At 32.1% G+C, this 19295-nt stretch overlaps 3 protein-coding genes across 5 annotated transcripts; all 3 read right to left on the reverse strand.

The window, feature by feature from the left end:
• Positions 1-2154: 2154 nt before the first annotated feature.
• LOC123921713 (probable polyol transporter 4) lies at positions 2155-4889 on the reverse strand. 2 transcript variants are annotated; one of them, XR_006814172.1, is made up of 3 exons: positions 4313-4865; positions 2475-3945; positions 2155-2428 (listed from the first exon to the last, which is right to left on the reverse strand). XR_006814172.1 is itself a non-coding variant. In XM_045974365.1 (2 exons), exons 1-2 carry the CDS (start codon positions 4524-4526, stop codon positions 2567-2569), a joined length of 1593 nt encoding a protein of 530 aa, XP_045830321.1. In that variant the 5' UTR covers positions 4527-4889; the 3' UTR covers positions 2155-2566. The 2 variants fall into 2 exon arrangements, 1 of the variants encoding a protein (XP_045830321.1); XM_045974365.1 differs by having other exon boundaries at positions 2155-3945; positions 4313-4889.
• A 1957-nt stretch (positions 4890-6846) lies between these two features.
• On the reverse strand, positions 6847-8541 carry LOC123923279 (ethylene-responsive transcription factor ERF054-like). 2 transcript variants are annotated; one of them, XM_045975969.1, is made up of 2 exons: positions 7583-8541; positions 6847-7536 (listed from the first exon to the last, which is right to left on the reverse strand). In XM_045975969.1, exons 1-2 carry the CDS (start codon positions 8430-8432, stop codon positions 7502-7504), a joined length of 885 nt encoding a protein of 294 aa, XP_045831925.1. In that variant the 5' UTR covers positions 8433-8541; the 3' UTR covers positions 6847-7501. The 2 variants fall into 2 exon arrangements, with proteins under 2 accessions (XP_045831925.1, XP_045831924.1); XM_045975968.1 differs by having other exon boundaries at positions 6847-8541.
• A 1002-nt stretch (positions 8542-9543) lies between these two features.
• On the reverse strand, positions 9544-14261 carry LOC123924746. The gene is made up of 4 exons (XM_045977711.1): positions 11543-14261; positions 11157-11260; positions 10895-11066; positions 9544-10720 (listed from the first exon to the last, which is right to left on the reverse strand). Exons 1-4 carry the CDS (start codon positions 11684-11686, stop codon positions 9938-9940), a joined length of 1203 nt encoding a protein of 400 aa, XP_045833667.1. The 5' UTR covers positions 11687-14261; the 3' UTR covers positions 9544-9937.
• Positions 14262-19295: the final 5034 nt, after the last annotated feature.

The raw sequence follows: 19295 nt of genomic DNA on the forward strand, positions 1-19295 counted from the left end.
TGTGCTCGCTCTATGCTTTACTTTTGAAATCTGATTTTGACGACTTGTATAAATCGTGATTTTTGAGTGTGGAAGCAGTGGTCAGAAAATGTCTTGCAAAAGATGGAGTAAGAATGCGATGGAAAATGAAAAGCTCAATTATAAATATCTAGAGTATAATAACGATGTATCGACACTTAAAGAAAATATTTACCATACATTATAAGTTCAAAGACTTAATTACGGTCTTAATCCCTCTGTTTTAACTCATTCACAAAATTATCCTCTTATTTTAAAATTACACTGTTTTGATCCTTCTATTAGATTTTTGTACTTAAACTGTTAAACATAGTGATTTAACATATTTTAAATGACATTATATACAATTGATATGATAATGTAGATTTATCCAAGTAGATTAGTTATTTACACTTCATTAATTAAATTACAAAAACTGACTAACTTTTTAAATTAAAACTGAAGTTTTTAATAAGTTCTTTTTTTGTTGTTGTAATTTTATGACTTTTCAAGTTGTATGGCACTATGGCACATTATTTAAAAAATGATAAATCATTATTGTTAAGTACAAAAATGTAACGGAGGAATTAAAACAGGGTGATTTTAAAATAGGGGACAAATTTAGTGAAAGATTAAAAATAAGAGACTAAAACTATAACTAACAATAACAAAGTACTAATATTCTCTTAGAAAAGTTATCACACTTGTAAATTGCGTTTAACTTTTGTTTACCTCTCTTTAAGTTGTTGTAAGCAAATTCTATGTAAAAGAATTCGATGTTTTCTCTTCCTATCTCGTGATTCTTTTAAACCTCCAATATTCCAATTTTGTTCTTGCAGAAAAATTTGGTTCGCAGAAACTGAATTTTTTCTAGTACAAATTCAGAGTAAATTTCGGTTTTTAAAAACTGAAATTTATTTTCAAGGCAAAAAAAACTTTAGTTTCTACAAACCAAAGTTTTTTGCAAGTGCAAAATTGGAAATTCAGGGAGTGTAAAATAAACACGGGGTCGGAAGAGAAAACATGAAAGAAATCTCCTAGTTTAAGGTAAGCAAGTCTTCTAATTTTAGACGTAGTTTGGGGCAAGAAAATCCCGGTGAAGATTCATCTGGTTGAAGCCCTCTGTGTAGGGACAAGAAATTAATCTAAGATTGGGAGCAAGAAATCTAAGATTGAGTAGTCTTAGTGGTTGCTATAACAAGGTAGATTAATAACTATACAAATGATTACAGTTTTCTAAAAAAAAATTCTTGAGTATTATCACGAGTCATGCCTTTTTCTTTTGGTATAATAAAATTGTTTTACACTTGTCCACAAATCCTAGCTCGACCGGCAGAAATGCCGAAATTGCAGTGTCAGATGTCATGACCGGAGTTCGAACCCTGATCCTCTACTTTGTGTGTGTGTGAGTTTTCAATGGCTTGTCATTTCGCCTATCCACAAAAAAAAAAATTATTTCACTTTTCTTTGCTAGTTGTTAAACTGAGTTACTGAACAAAAGGGCGTGATAGGTACAACAATCATGATTCTTGTGGTGGGGACTGGGGAGATTATTTTAGTGTCGGTCGTCTACCTAATATCCAATCTTCATGGGGTTGTAATAAATAAATGGCCACTCTTTTATTCCATTCTTTTCCCTTTCACATTTTAATGGGATTCTGTATATAAGTAGAAAAATATTATAAACTAACTAAAAAGATAAAAATATACTCCCTCCATCCCAAAATATAAGGGAAAATTGGTCAACCAAAGTTGATGTATCTAGTCCAAATTTTTAACCAAATACATCAACTTTCTTTGACCAATTTTCCCTTATATTTTGGGACAGAGTAGTATTAAGATAAAATCAATTCTATGACAGTATAACAACCTTCTTTTTGACTGAAAAAGTGTAGTAACCATTAACTATTATTTTCATGCAACAAACTCTTGCTATAAGTAGATCCACAAGTATACATATACTGATAATATATATAATAGTGTTAACATCTACAAAAAATTCTGTTAAGTTCGTCGGGGAGTCAGAGACTAATCTCTTGAAATTTGAGGTACTAAAGTCTATTTAAAGAATTGACATCTCCCAACAGACGCTAAAATTAACGAGAGCAATGTATGCTTCTAGAGTTCAAAGTCTAAAAAAGACAACAATCAAGATACTAATATTTAAAAGAATTTAATCTATTAAAGAATTTTCATATGAATTACATCCATCATGGAGTACATTGTAAAATGGGCTAATGATATAGTACTATAAACTGTTTCTGAATATCTCAAAAGACTGTGGAGACAGGATCATCTCCACCAAAAATTTCTCCATGCATATACAATCCTATTATTGACTTAAATGCAACTAAAAGAAACAGAAAAATTGTACAAGTAGTAAAAGTTTGAGTATACAATAAGAATGCAATTTGTCTCAGTTTTTCTCATGTCCTATATCAGATATAGAATTCTCTTCTCGCGGAGTCACACATGTGGGATTCTTAAAGCCGTGGACATAACAGATGAAATATGCGTAGCTTTGGAAAGACAGATCCATCAGAGTCATGTAAATGTGTGGAATGATTAACTAATTTGTTAATTCGGTTTTGTTCTGCACTAGTTGTTCAACATCACTTAGCTCCGTTTCTTTTTCTTGAGTCCCGTGTTCATTCTGAAACATCATCTCAATTTGTTCCAATGACTTTCCTTTGGTTTCAGGTACTATTGTGAAAACAAAGACAATGGCAAGAGCAGAAATAGCAGAAAACAGAAAGAACGTTCCGGCGAAAGAAATTGCCTTGGATACAGACAGGAAAGACATGGCTACAAGGCCGCTACAAACCCTATTGGCCACAGCTCCAAGTGCAGATGCTTGAGCACGCACTCGTAAAGGGAAGATTTCTGATGTCAAAACCCAGCACACAGGGCCGAGTCCAACTGAAAAGAATGCCACATTTCCACAAACAAAAAGAACCGCCAATGCAATCGCAAATGGCCCTTTATCGAAAAATAAAAGAGTAGCCCCCATACAGAACAAACAAACTGTCATCCCAATTGTGCTTGTAATGAGAAGGGGTTTTCTTCCTACTTTATCAATAAGAACAATGGCGATCAAAATAAAAACTGTCTTTGCTATACCTACGGCAACAGTAGCAGCTAGAACTTTTGATTTATCTTCAATCCCAGCTGCTTCGAAAATTTCTGGACTGTAATACACAGTGGCATCAATTCCTGAGATCTGTTGAAAACACTGAATTCCAAGACCAGTAATCAGCATCCAACGAAGTGCAGGAGGAGGAAACAACAATTCACGCCAAACGGGTTTGTTTTCGTATTTATCAGAATTAGAAAAACTAGCAGCCTGTTGTATTTCTGCTAGCCTCTCTTCCACTTCTTTCTCGTCTTCGTTTGTTTTCAAAAGCACCGATCTCGCTTCATCAATTCGGTTCTGCATTACCAACCACCGTGGTGACTCAGGAATAATGAAAAGAGCAAAGCCAATGAACACTGAGGGTAAAATCCCCACAGCAAGCATTACTCTCCAACTTATGTGTACCGAAAGACCGGAAAACGCGTAATTGGATACATAACCAAGCATAATTCCTACATTTATGAAAATCTCTGGAAAAGCAGTAAGAGAACCTCTAGTGAGATTTGGTGATATCTCAGCAATATATATAGGTGAAATCATAACTCCAAACCCTATTCCAATCCCAGCTAACAATCTTCCAATCATCAATACTCGATATGACGGAGCAAAAGTCATTGTAATTCCACCCATTTGGAATATAACTGCAGCCAATGCCATTGTCCATTTTCTACCAATAATATCTGATGTTCTTCCACCACCTAAACTACCCAATAGAGAAACAATACTCAGAATACCAATCAAAAACTCTACTTGTACCTCAGTTATCTTTAGATCTTCTTTGATAAATATAACTGCACCACTCATCACACCCACATCTGCAAAAATTAACAAACTAAATCAACTTCTCTAATAGTACCTATGAAGCACGAACACAAACATGGACACCAGGCACGACACACACTAACACTGATCATAATTTGAGAAAATAACATAATTCAAGGTAATTATAAGTGTCGGTGTAGGGGTCAACATGCCTAATTCAAGGAGTATTCGTGCTTCATAGAATAGTACAAGCCCCAGATTCAGATTTCAAAATCAAATTCAAAATCATCTCCACAATAAAACCACCATATTGGTAGATCTAAATTGTTTATAAAAAACTATCATCAAGAACAATCTAAATAGGATCATAGTCAACGCAAAAAAATTAACAAAGTCAAAGACTTTTCAAAGAAAACATACCATAGCCAAGAAGAACATTGTTGAGAGAAGCAAAGATTGCACAAGCAATAACATATTTCCTAGTACTGTTCCTCTTATCTTCCAATTGTTGTTGGTGTAAAACATCATCATTATCATCAGGAAGCTGAGAACTCATCCTCTTGTACTTGTTCTTTGTTCCCAATGGAATTCCAGATAAACCCATTTCACCATTACCGTTTTCTTGGAACATCATCTCTTTAATTTGGTGAAAGACTTGTTTTTTTATCGTTTTTGTTTTGTTCAGACAACAAAGTTGTAGGAAGAAGTTGCAACCTTTGTGTCTGAACGAGGTTGTTTTTTTTTTTTTTTGGTTGGACTATACTATGACATAGTAATATCTGAGATTAACAAAACCTGAAAAACATGGAATGTTGGATTGAGGTTTTAGATCTGAAACTGAGAGAATGAAAATGTTGAAATCAAAAAAATGTGACTAAGCAACAATAGAAGGGCCAACCCCTTTTTGTCACGCAAGCAATGGTAGAAAGAAGCAACCCAACTTGACAATTTTTTATTTTTTATTTATTTTTATTTTAAATTTTTGATATTTGATTTGTCTTTGGAGAATGGATTATGCTGACAACAAGGTTTTAAATGATTTGATTCCAAACTTTAATTTAGCTTAAATGGCGCTTTCCGGGAACAAAGTACTAAGCTTAGTAGTAACTTTTTAATGCATTTTTATTAAATTTATTATTAATTGTTGTGTTGTTTGACTCAAATGTAATGTCAGATAGTTACTATTATAAGTAAAAATTATGTCTATATATTGAAAAACCAATAAATTTGACCTATAATATGATGCAATATGATTGGAATTGGCTTTGGAAGGTGCATACTCCTATAAAGGTTTTTTTTTTCGGGACTAAATACTCCTCTAAAGGTTAAACACTTGCTTTGACGAATATGTAAAGGGTGTGTCTATCAAACCAGTCCGATTAAATGAAAGGTGTGTCCCTTGCCCTTTGGTATGTCCTTTTTGTGAGCATCGTAATGAGAATGATTGACATTTTTTAATTAACTGAAATGACCATATTTTAGCGCGACAAATAGCTGGGATTAAGAGCGTTATAGCTTCAGGATTTCAACGTTATAGCACATCAAATGATGTTATTATGAATATTTGTCATTAGAGAGGTGGCCGCACAATTTAAAATGTTGATGTGGGTATTGTGGAATAGTAGAAATAACAATGTTTGGAATAATATGAAGGGATCCAGACATAACTCAAGGGATAAAGCGTTGTACTTACGGAACGAATGGTGAGCACAATGCAAAGCTTCTGAAACAACATTGTGCAAGCCGAACAACAACATTATACACATTGGCAGAAGCTGAATTTTGAATGGTACAAATGCAACGTTGTTGTGGGATTCCACAATGGTTTAGGCAAAACAAGCGTGGGTTGGTGTGTTAGAGATCACATGGGGCAGTTCGTGATGCCTGAAATTTCTTGGGTTCAAGGAAAGTGTTCTATAATTGAAGGTGAATCAATTGTTTGTCATGCTTGAAGCTATGAAAGAGTTAGAACAAAGAGGCTTCACTAATTATAATGTCATATTTGAAATCGACTCAAAAAATGTAGTAAATGCAATTCACAACTTACATGTTGATGTTTCAAAACTTTGTTCATTAATTTTCAAGATTAAAAATGTATTGTCTTTAAATTTGAACTTTGTGGTTAAATTCATAAAGCGACAACCGACAAGTGAACATAGTTACTCAAACGCGTTTGTTAAAGTGGCTATTTTTTTGGTAATTGTCGTTATATTTTTGAGTTGTTATTTCCTTGTATTGCACTTTATCGTTTAATAAAAAGGTTTGAATTTTTTTATGTAAAAAAATAAAATAAGATAATCAAAGAGATTTAGTCAACAAAAGTTTTATTTAAAGAACAGTCAACATTTTTTTGTTATAATAAAAGTCAACAAAAGTTATTCTACCTTTAAATATTTGAAATTAATAATTTTCCAAAAATATGTGAAATACTTTAAATAATTTTGTTACGGTAAAGAGTTTTAGCATTATTAATTAATATGAGATAAAAAGGAAGTTGTAAGGATGATTTGGTGGCTGAGAGTGGTTTTTTTTTTTTTTTTATAAAAGCAAAAACTAATAATACTAATTTTGACTGTTTAAAAAAAATATATAAGAGATAAAAATAAAAATAGTAAAAATATTAACGAGGAATCATTGGTAGAGTATTCTATTTGTTTTCACTATTTTGGTTTCCCAACCTTGTTAGAGAAATCATTGGCATCTTAACAAATGTTGAGAAACCATTGTTATAGTATGTAATAAAGGAGCTTAAATTCACCAAAGAGTGTTTATATGAGATGATGCGAATTTCTTGTAGTTTAAATTATAAAGTCCTAGAATCGATCCTCCACTTTTATTTGGGTCCTATAAAATTTGAGAATCAGTAGTCTCTGCAATTTTAGGTAGAGGATATATTTGGTTAACACAAATTTTCTAATTTTCTAATGTTATATGATGGCCCTTTAACTGTAGAAACTTTGTTATACAAGGGCACTCAGTTGGTATGAATATTACAATATGCGGAGATTGAAGTTTGAATTCGAGATTCTTTCACTTATTCATACTACTTGACATAACAAAAGAAAAGGTTTTTTTTTTCTTTTTCTTTTTCTCTACACGATTTTTTAAAGAAACCTAAAATAAACCATTTTTAGTTTGATCTTGATGGCAACTCCAGAGAGCAGACTATAGCATTACATGTTCATTGTGGCTTCTACTTTATCACTGAATAATAGAAAGCTGTTTTTGAAAGAAGATCAATATAATAGAAAGCAAAGCATGCATAAACAACAGTTGCAGAATTTTGATCTTCTATATGAGAAGGAAATTACTAAAACGTTTCCTTCTACACTTGTAGTCATCTAAATAGAAGTCGGAAACAAACAGAAACCGAAGGCTGCATCCGCACTGCATAAATTGTTCGGAAGTATGCATCTAGAATTTCAATTTTGACCTTTCTGAAGGATAGTTTTCTCTGTATAAAAATATTTCTGACATAACTTTCGTTATATAAACACAAGAAAATAACCATCAGGGACCAGACTCAAGAGGTAGAGCCTGGTCCTGTGTTATCTTCGTGTTGTCTCCGAGCAGCATCACTTATAACATGAAATTCTTGCTGATTTGGATTCAAAAAAGGAAACTGTGACTGCAAAAGAAGATTACTGTTGGGGTCCAAATCGTCCCATATAGGACTACCTGGACCCCAACCTGCTGGAATTGCCTCCAACCAACCAGCCATTTCTCCCAAAACCAGCTGTGAATTATTTTCCCCGGTTTTAGAATCATTGATAGCTTGCAAGCTATACTTGTCATGAATCGATTCTGGTTGATTTGGGTTCTGGAATTTTGTTGATGTTGAACTCGAACTTTCATGTAGCGAAGGAGCAGACGGAGTTTGAGCTATTGTGGATGATGATGATGATGATGTTGGTGGTTTATCTTTGTTAAGGAAGAGTTCAGGGAAGTTTAGCTTAGCATTTTCTCCTCTTAGCTTAAAAGCCTCGCGATCATATGCCATGGCAGCATTTTCAGCATTGTCAAATGTTCCAAGCCAGAGACGAGTTCTATTTCGAGGGAGACGAATCTCAGCCACCCATTTTCCCCAATGGCGTTGCCTCACTCCTCTATACAGTTTTCCAGCATTCAAAGGCCGCGCTTGAGGCCTAAGAAGCTGCTTATTCTGAATCTGTTGTCGTTGGCGAGGTAAAACAGAATTAGGAGCTGATAAGGGTGATGTTGGGTGAAGAGGTGGAGAAAAAGGAGGCAAAAAATTTGTTGTTCTTGATTTGTGTGGGAATGATATTGGATATTGAGAACCTTCAAAAGCAAAAGGGAAAACAATTTTAGATGAAGGAATTTGATGAGAGGATGATTGATTTGTGTTTTGGTGTTGAGAGATACAAATCTTCTTGAGAGGACTATGTTGCATGGAAACATCTTCAACAAACATTTTTTCCTTTCCCTTTTCCATCTCACATTGTTTACTTTTAATTTCATTAATCACCTTGGTAATCTCATCAACACTCTTTTTATCTTCGGTCGATTTTTCACTCTTCATTGCTAATTAAAAATGAAGCAAACCACAACGAGGTTGAAACCAAGTTTATCAAGCATAAACACAGACACGGAACATAACACTGACACAAACACGTCTGGTAAGTGTTAAATGCAATGCAGGGAAGGAATGAGAGTAAAAGAGTTTATATAAGAAATCATAGAAATAGAATGAAACTTTTTTTGTGTTAATTAATGAAAGCATCACTACAGAAAGAATTAGACAAAATATGAAACAAATCTTGTCACTGGTTAGAAAACTTGGGTCCCACGTCATTGCTTCTTTAGCATGAAATGCTACATGTGCTGACTACTCTATTATGGTTACATTATTTTCACACTGTTCCCTGTCATATTTGTTGTCGTAATTCTGTCCTTCCTTATATTTTATTTCCCCTTAGAAGTAACTACTAACCTTTCCAACTGTTGGAAAATAAGTAGATGCATTTGTGAAGAGGGAAAGTATACAGTAACATAATTGTTTGTTTGTGAGAACAATGGTGCGGAAACAGAGGATGATGACTTGGTAAAGCCAAGATATTATGCTGGTGTTCTCCAATACCTTGCAACTGACTGTTCCTTCCACTAATTGATCGGACCATGATCCTGTCCTGTCCCATAATTGAATATGTTAAGAGAGTCCCATGAATACTGAATAAAATAGACAATACTAATATAGTATCAGAGCCGGTTTGTAGAGTTGAGTCGGGTTCAAACTCATAATTTTAAGAGACTACCAGAGTCTCCTTTAAGATACGTTGGACCAGCTACTATCAGGTTTTCTATATCATCCACCGTTTATATTTACGCATCAAACCCAAATAGTGTTGGACGTGAAATACTGTGTTAAAAGAGTCTCACATCGGATGTGAGATGACCTGAAATGAGTTTAAAAGGTAACAGTAATCCTCACTTCTATTAATAAAAATATATAACACATTTTGAAGAACATATTTTAACTTTTTCTTTGTCGGAAATCATGGTTTGGTCAATGTAAAATATGTCCATATTTAATATCCGATAATATCTCAAATAAGATTATCTTCAATAAAGAGAACTGATAGAAAGAATTAAAATTTCCATAGGAGAATCCAAATAATTGCTTGGTACATGATCAATGCTCATATTTTATTTTATTTTCTCTTTTACCGCCTTTTTCTCCTTACAAATTATAGATATAAGCAAGAGCATAAATTGCAATTATGCTATGGTCTATAGTTAAAAAGGTGTTTTCCTTTCTTATAACTGTTCATACATTGCTTCTTGTTTTAGACCACTCTTGTTGACTTGTCCAATATGATGTGACCATAAGCCTAAACTTATTACATGACTAAAAAACTAAAAGCTAACAGAAACTCGATAAGGCTGCAAAAATGATTAATCATTATAAATCTCATATGAAAGGATCAATGGTAGAAAGAAACTATTTTAACATGAATGTGTTAAAACCTACTCTACTTTATAGTTTTTGTTACCCTACAACAAAATCACTGTCCTCTAACTCTAACTCTAAGCATGCTCTCTCTTAAGAGCCATAAATGTAGCAACAAATTCATCATACTCTGGTAATTTAGGATGAACATGTTTTGGCCTTTGAGAAGGAGATGAAAATGTCCTTAACAAATTGTCTGTGTAATTTTCCAACCATTTTGAAGGCATAGTAGACAAGGCTCTTAAGAATGGAGTAGTTGTTAAGCAATCACAAGTCTTTGGACTTAAAACATTGGTAGAAGAAGAGGTTCCTTGATACTCAAACATTTCTATCTCATTGTAAACAAAACAATAACAAGGACTATCCAAATTGCAGCTACATTCAGTCATGTTAAAATCCAAACTATCTCTTTCACTATCTTCTAATTGGCTTTGACATGAATCTGAGTTTGAATTTTGCTTTAATCTCTTTTTGGGATAATTTGATTGTGGACTTGGTGTTTGATAATGTAAAGTGTATCCAATTTCCACTATACCTTTTCTTTCAAGTAAAGGTGATGTTCTTCTTCTTAATCTTTTTTTCGACGCACGTTTTTGCAAAGCATAGGATGATGACCTTATGCTTGATTCAGTGCTCGATTCATCTCGACTCATTTCACTTTCACTAGAATTGAATAATACTAGTCTTTGGTCTTGGCTGCAACTATCTTTTGATGAAAAATACTCACATTCATCAATGTCGTCAACATAATCCACCAATCCTTGATCAATTTTTGAAGGAGAATGCATTTTAGATATTTCTTCAACCACTCTATACTTCAAGTCATCAGATACAAACTTCACTGAGAAGCACTCTTGTAACTGTCATGATTTAAAAACTTATGAATATACATACATGCATTAATAACATGAAATTGTAGTACTATCTCCGGAAACATTTGACTTTAATAACTGATGTATCTGGTTTATATTATAGACCAGATACATAAAATGAACCAGAGGGAGTATTGTTTAAAAGAATGAAAAAAAAGTTACCTTTGTGTTAACAAGATTTCCAGGTAAAAGCTCAACAGCAGCAGTTACAAAATCGTTACCATAACGTTGCGCGAAGAGCTTTCTGATGGGGAAGAGTTCAGGAAAATTTCTACATCTTGATGAAGCAAATATAACACTAGATATTGCTTCATTTATATCAGTTGGACAGTCCCTAACATAAAATTATTATTTTTATCATGAGAAAGGGTAGGTGTGACAATCACATTTTAATTTATGAAGGTAGATAAGAAATAATACATACTTGTGCTTTCTTATATATGAGAGTTGCTTAAGGATAAATTCAAAGAAGTGATCTAACAATTCATATGCAGCAATTAGTCTTTCATCTTGAATAAGCTGCTCAACCTGAAATTTCCAGAAAATCAAAATGTGCATATACTACTATTTAAGTTCACTTTCAAATTAAGTTAAATTAAATTTTAAAAAAAAATTAAATTTTTTGTTGTTGTTAATTTAAAGAAAAAAAAATTACTAAATTTTCTTTGTGATGATTTTTATACTAAAAACTTAAAATGTACATGCACATAATACATATTTTTCACAATAAGCATGGAATTAAACACTAGGAAATGATCTACCAAAAAACTAAATAAATAAACACTAGGAATTTTGTATAAATTTACATACCCTTTTGAGAGCAATATCTTGAGGGCTATTGAGTATTAAATTTGCTAAGTCATTGCGCAAATGCATTGCTATTGTTTGCCTCTTGTTCTTCAAATGCATGAGCCTGCATCTTGCTGTTTTTATTGCTTTCTTTCTGAAATTCATAAAACATATTTAATTTAGAATAAAAATATATATAATGGTGAAGCTAAACTAAAAAAATGTGAACTAAATTTGTATGGTAGCACATTTACAATTTAGAAGCTTTTGTCCAGCCAAAGGAGATGCCAAACATGTTAATATGATGAGAGTAATGCAAAAAATAGGAAATGAGAGAAGAGTGAGTGAAGAAGTTATGAAATATATAAAATGAGAGTGACAGTTTTTGGATAGGATTGTTGATGATCATGGGTTGATTGAGAGGCATGAAACTGAAAACAGGACAACCAACTAGGGAAGTAGTGGTGGTGTCTTTGTTAAAACTGCATCACTCTCTCCCTCCACTCTTTTTCAAACGGTTTTCTTTACAACACTTGTCATCTTGCTGTAGTAAATTTTGCATATTTTCCCACATCAAATTTTGCTGTATAACTGTATTCATTTTTTATGATAATTAGATTTGGATTTAGACTATCACTTAAAAAAAGATTAGATTTTGTTTATACTACTATCAATAATACAATATTAGGGTATCTTTAATATTATTTTTTTTCAAATTGACTAGTGACTAGAATTTTATCTTTTAAAGTGAATAACTGGAAATTAGATTGTGTTCAGTCACATTGTATGCAGTCAAGACATATGGACCGTCCGATTGATCGGACAGTTCAAATTTTAAGATCATATTTTAACTGTTTTTACATATAATACGGTATTCCTACCAATTGAGCAATGTAATATTCCATCTGATTTTGTATGTACTATATAGTACCTCATTTTTAATTTTTTTTTTAAAAAAATATTTAATCTATTTTGGTATTTTGAATCGATAACAAGATAATTGCATTTTCTACACTCCTTGTGTTTATTTCATTTAATCTATTTTGGTTATATTTCTGGTTACAAAGCTAAGCAAGAGAACCAAAAGAACAAAAAGAAAACAACATAAACTACACTCTTAAGCAAAAAGTCGCGGAGGAACCAGCGGTAAGCAAATCCGTGAGACCAGACAACTGAGAATCATGAATGAGGAAGACATTATCAGAAGAAGCACCAGCAGCCAGCCAGCTTTAGCTATCAAATCAGCACAATGGTTGCCTTCGCGAACGAGGAAGCCATTATCAGAAGAAGTAAGAAGCAAACTGTTGTGGCGTTCGAAGAGTAGAAATAAGTACTGTCGGATATGTGTTCAATCTCTTCAACTGACCAATTTCATGGTGTTCGAAGAAGCAAACTGTTGTGGCGTTGTCATAATGTAAAGCTCAATATATCTTTGCTTGCAATGTAGTATGTCAAGGAGTTTAGTTCCAACCTTTGTTGTCTGAAATAAAGGTTGGAAAAGAAGTGGAGCGCATATGGTTGACAACAAATCTGCCATCAATTTAACTAAAAATTCTTATATTTCAACGGCGAAGTAAGCATATAGAAACAAAATTCCACTTTCTTCTTCGTAATCAAGTAAGTAAATGGAAGATTACTCTAACATACTGCAGAACCGAATTGCTAGCTGCAGATATCTTGACAGTCTTTTAAGTTTGAGGAACCAAAGAAGTTAATAATTAGCTAGTTGAGCTAAGGGTTAATGAGCAGATGGTTCAGGGTTCAAGTCCTGGCAAAGGAGACAAAACTAACATATACTAACAACTAACAAGCTTTATATTAGAATGGTAAAAGTATATATATTAGATTAAGCTTTATTTACAGAACAATTGATAACCAATAATATATCCTAGCAAGCTCTCATCATCTATGAAACAAATTACACAGACACGGACATTGATCAACACTGATAATAATCTGAGAAAATGACATAAATCAATGTAATCATAAGTGTCGGTGTCAAGATATTGTTGCATGTTTGACACCGTAACACATCTAAACCCAGGAGTGTTGTGCTTCACATCTCATCATCATCGATCAACCATATAAAGTATAATAACTTTTGCTTATTGCTCAAACAATAACAAATAATTAACACTAGGAAGAAATTAAGAAATTACTAAATCACCCTAATCTCAAAGGATTTTCCTAATTGGAACAGGTGATTTAGCAGAAATTGCAGACTTAGAACGACAGGATCTAAAAGAACCAGTTCTCATAAACAACAAAACAGAGTTAACAATTTTCTTAACTTTAACAGCAACCCTTTTGATCTTAGGCTTCTTAGGCTCAACAAAATGATTCAAAGAAGATAATTTATAAGTTGTGAGAAAGATTTTCCTTTGTTTAGCTCTTCTTTTTCTGTAGCTAATAGACTTAAGAGTCTTTTCTTTCCCTTGTAAACCAAGAACTTCATATTTGTATCTCCGGCTGAAAGTTAGAGTGGTGTTTCTAACAAGTGTGTCCATTGTTGTTACAGCAACTGAATCTCAAAAGATAACAGAACACAAAGAGGGTTTTTTATGATTACAATTTTGATAGTCTCTTGTACAATATAAAGGGTTGTTTATATGTTGTTTCTAGCTATCTTCTAGTTTGTGTTGAATAATGTGTTGATATTTTAATGTTGTTGTATAGATTGGTGTAATAGTGTGTTTGACCATTCTTCTTTATTTTTCTTGCTTGGTGGGCGCATGAATGTCATTTGTATGTATTTAATGTTTAAAATACTCTAATTTTATATGATTTAGTTTAGTGCTTGTGGTTGGTTGGTTGTTGTGCTCATCACCACTTTGTAGGACCTAGATAGTAGAAATTTTTTGCAGTTTTTTTTGGCAATCTCACCGTTTATTTAAGATTGGATAGTTCAAATTATTTACGGTTTCACATTTTAAAATACTAGTAATCTATTTAAGGAGTTAAAATTCTTACTACTTAATAAATTCATTATTTTTTTATCAATAGTAATAAATTCATTATTGGTGACTACATTGTTGGTGAATCAATTAATTATTGTACCATTTGAACTAGTGTTTGCAATGTTGACCTTGACTGTCAAGCTTGACGAAAATAAGCAACCTTCCGGCTAACATTATTGACCATTGACCAGCTTAAATCAATTCGTCGAAAAATTCCATTTAATCAATATAAACGTTTGGCTGAAAATGACATTTTTATGTCTATGTTTTATTTCATCACTCACTTTGTACTAGAAGACTAGAAGTAGACAATCTAGAATGCTTTTAAAAACTACGTATATAATTGATAAATATTATTTTTGGTTTCTAAATATAAGATCTCTTTAAATTTTACTTTATTCTTTTTATAAAACTTTTTTCGATGAATATTATTAGTGGATGTCCATATAGGTTATTGACTCATGTAATCTCTTATCTCTTATATATTATAAGCTTGTAGACACAAGCAAACCCTAAACCTAATTTGTTTTTCCTTCATTTTTATCTTGCAATTTTTATTAAAAAATAATAAAATTTTGTCTTGACTAGTATTCAAACTCACAACCCTTTAATGTAAGGCAATATTTTCAATCACTATCGCAAGTATACCAATTGTGATTAAAATTATTTGCAATAATTGATGAGAACCATCGATTTTCATAGGAAAGATTTCATACAACAATTAAACACCATCAAATTACATTGCACAGTTTAAACAATTAAAAATCGATAATTAGAAATCTAGCAAATCATCAAATCATACATTTTCTTAGTGTTTTGTTTTTCGAAAAAATTTAAATTTTTTTATCCTAATTCAATATTTTTTACTAATTAACTAAACATGTTAACCATTTTAATAGTTTTTTTTTTTTACGAAAAGAAAAAAATCATTGGACTTAAAAGTTACTTTTTTTTAACTAAACATGCTAAGAAAAATATACTTTTTTTATGTCTTTCTGAACTTAAAAGTTTGTTCATGTTGAGGAGTATGGTTGATCGTATTACTACAAAATATATATATATATATATATATATATATATATATATATATATATATATATATATATATATCATGGTGATATTTATGTAAATAGTAGTTGACTCCAGGTATATATCAACGTGACTATATTATTAATTACGAAAAAAATCACTAATTCACATTTGTTTCTTTTGCTAACAATGTATCATAACCTTTCCGGATCAAAGAAGATTGTTTTCTGAATGAATTTTGGGTGTTGGCGATGGAGAAATTAAAGATGACAATGACGATGGTTTAGAACTTGACATTCCATAAGATTTATTGATTCCAAATTCAGGTGATCCTCTTGCTTCTATCGTTTTTTTTTGACAAATCTTGCTTCTATCGTTAAAAGCACATATCCCCAACTTTTACAAAACATGAACGATATAACGTGTTTCCAAAATAGAGCTATATTAGCTCCTAAAAATTCAATAGTCGACGCAATAAATGATTATATGTTGGATTTAATTCCTGGTGAAGAAAAAACATATTTGAGTTATGATACTCCACTCGCACAGAATGTAGATGGTCAAATAGTGGATGATGTTCATACTCTCGAATTTTTTAACACGATTTTTACGACGGGACTACCAAATCACAAGTTGAAACTTAAAGTTGGAGTTCTTGTTATCTTATTAAGGAATTTGAATCAAAAATTAGGATTATGTAATGGAACAAGATTTATTATTACAAGATTGGAAAAACGTGCTCTTGAAGAAAAAAATATTTCAGGAAGTAATATTGTTGATCAGGTTTTCATACCTAAATTTTCCCTGACACCATCTGACGTAATAATTCCTTTTAAATTTCAACGGAGACAATTTTCTTTAATGATTTCTTTTGCGATAACTATTAATAATCTTTAAAGCATGTTGGGATATATCTTCTGTCGCCAGTGTTTTTCACATGGTCATCTGTATGTTGCGATTTCAAGAGTTACTTCTAGAGAAGGATTAAAATATTGATCATCGACGATAGCGGCGAAGATACGACTAAGACTTTGAATGTGGTCTATAAGGAAGTCTTCCGTAATATACATTCATTTGTATGAATATTTATCCAAAATTATTGTTGAACTATCATTTAATGTTACTCAAAATTTTTCACATACCTTATATTATTGCAATTATCATATCGTAATTTATAATTACATATCTTACGGCTAATTAGACCTGTGCACCGCACAGGTCGATGTTCTAGTTGGCTCATTATGCTTACATATATATAGATACTATGTATCACTATATTGTAACCCTAATGCTAATAGTGAATAACATACATGCTAATAGTGAATAACATACACTATTATTTCTCTTTTTTCTCTCTTCTTCATCTATATTATTGCTCATATTTACATTAGTTTATAACATTTTCAAATTTTTAAGGGCATTAATTATTTTTATACCAAGACACCCTTAATTCAAGTGCATATTTTTCTACCATCTATAATAAATATTTTAGAAAAATAATAACTTATTTTCTTTCTTGAAGGATAAAATAGTAAAAATAACTTTAATGTCACAACCAATTTTCTTAATCTCCACAATTTTTTCAATGAAATCTTATAATTAGAGATGAAGGTAGCAAATGGTAAACACTCCGAGATAGAAGATAGACAAAATTATAATATTAAATACATATAAGTGGAATAGTCATGTTTGAATTACGATCGCAAAATTTCACTTAACAATTTTAAGATTTTTTTTTTTTGTTTTCACCACTAGTATCTAGCTCACTGAACCATTTAATCTGGTTCAGGGGCCAGTTCTGGCATCAAGTGATTTCATCCTCTCCTAATCGTAGTTGCGGGAGATCGAACCTTAGGATGCATATTTATTAAAAAAAATTATGACTTTTTTTTTAAAAAAAAAAATTGACGATATTTCATAAACCTAATTGGATACTTCTTCACAAAGGATTGTTACAGGTGAGAGAGGAGTTTGAAACGATATGCATGTTATTTAAATTAAAAAGTCGCGTAGATTAAAAAAATAATTTTTTTTTCTCAAAACATAAACTAATCATAAATTCTCCCCTCTCTCTCTCTCGATTTTAATGTTATGTATTTTGATGATTGTCTATTAGGGACATTATGTTAACTGATGTTTTAGGGATCACTACCCCTAGATTGATTGTTGCTTAGTTTTTTTCTTTGAGGCAGTAGCCCTCTACATTATAAAAAAAAATATCCTCTCTCTTTCAATTTCAATCAATTATACTTTCAATCAATTATTTGAACATCAATATTGTAGATCTGGAAGCATATATATATCCAAATTTGAAGGACTTGTGTCAATAGCATGAAGAAAGTAATCTAAAGCTAGCCTTAACTTGGAAAATTTCTATTCCCCACGTTTCTTTTCTCCTCTTGAAATTCCAATTTTACCCTTGTGAAAAACTTCGGAACGTGTTTTGCAAAGTGTTCTTAGTTCAAATATTATTTTAACGGCAAAAAAAATTCGAAAAATGCATTCTAAAATTTTTACGCAATAGCAAAAATAAAATTTTTGGGAGAAAAAAAACGCGGAGGGAAGATAATTTTTCTCAACTTATACCAGACCAATTTAATAACCAAGCTGGACCACATAATTAATTTGGGTTGCCTGAGTTAATTAATCATATAAATTTCAATTAAAATCATTTTGTAAATCCAACCAGTTTTTTTTTTTTTTGGCAGAAGTAATTCTAACCTTTTATTTGTTTTTGTTAATTTGGTTTCATTTGAATCAAACAAAAAAATAGTCAGTTTTTGTTTTGCTTTAAAATCAAGCTGGATGCCTTCACATCAATAGGGAGTATCCTCTCTCATTTAAGGTTTGGGATCCAACCAACTTGGAGATGTTTTTTTTTGGTGGATATGTCCCTTCCTTCCTGTCCTTAATTTTATACAAGTTGCATGATGGAATTGGAGAACGACATACTATACACTACTACTACATCTACTTAGAACTCAATTTTATTTCTGTTGTTGACTCGGCCTAAGTCCAATTTGGCATAGCTCGATCTAGAGCTGTCAAAATGGTCAAGCCCGAATGGGCCGGCATGTCAAGCTCGAATTTTTTTCGGGCTCGGTCTTGAAAATCCTAGTCCGAATTATTTCCGGACTTTTTAGCCCGGTTCGATAAAGCCCGATTAAAATATGGCTAGCCCAAATGTGTCGCGGGCAGCCCGCATGCCCGAAAAAATTAAAATTAAAAAAAATTAAAATTAAAAATAAATATAAATAATTTGTTTTGAATGATTTGAACTTAAGTAGCGGATGAGTAAAAATAGGGCACCCAAAAAACTCGTAGGTAGCGGATGAGTAAAAATAGGACGCCCGAGAAACTCGTACGTAACAGATGAATAAAAATAGGGCGTGCGAGAAACTCGTACGTAGCGGATGAGTAAAAATATGACGCGCGAGAAACTCGTAGGTAGTAGATGAGTAAAAATATGACGCGCGAGAAACTCGTAAGTAGCGGATGCGTAAAAATAGGGCGCAAGAAACTCGTAGGTAGCGGATGAGTAAAAATACGGCGCACGAGAATATATATATATATATATATATATATATATATATATATATATATATATATATATAAGTAGCGGATGAGTAAATATAGGAAACACGAGAATTATTAATCTTATTTATAATGTTGAGTTTGAGCACTAGAAGTAAAAATAAATAAATAAATAAATAAACCGGGCCGGCAAGAAAGCCCGACAACCCGTACCGGGCCGGGCTCGGACACTATTTTTGGTAGTCCGTTTTTTA

The sequence above is a fragment of the Trifolium pratense genome, linkage group LG4 (genome assembly GCF_020283565.1).
Source record: "Trifolium pratense cultivar HEN17-A07 linkage group LG4, ARS_RC_1.1, whole genome shotgun sequence".
NCBI classification, from domain to species: domain Eukaryota; kingdom Viridiplantae; phylum Streptophyta; class Magnoliopsida; order Fabales; family Fabaceae; genus Trifolium; species Trifolium pratense.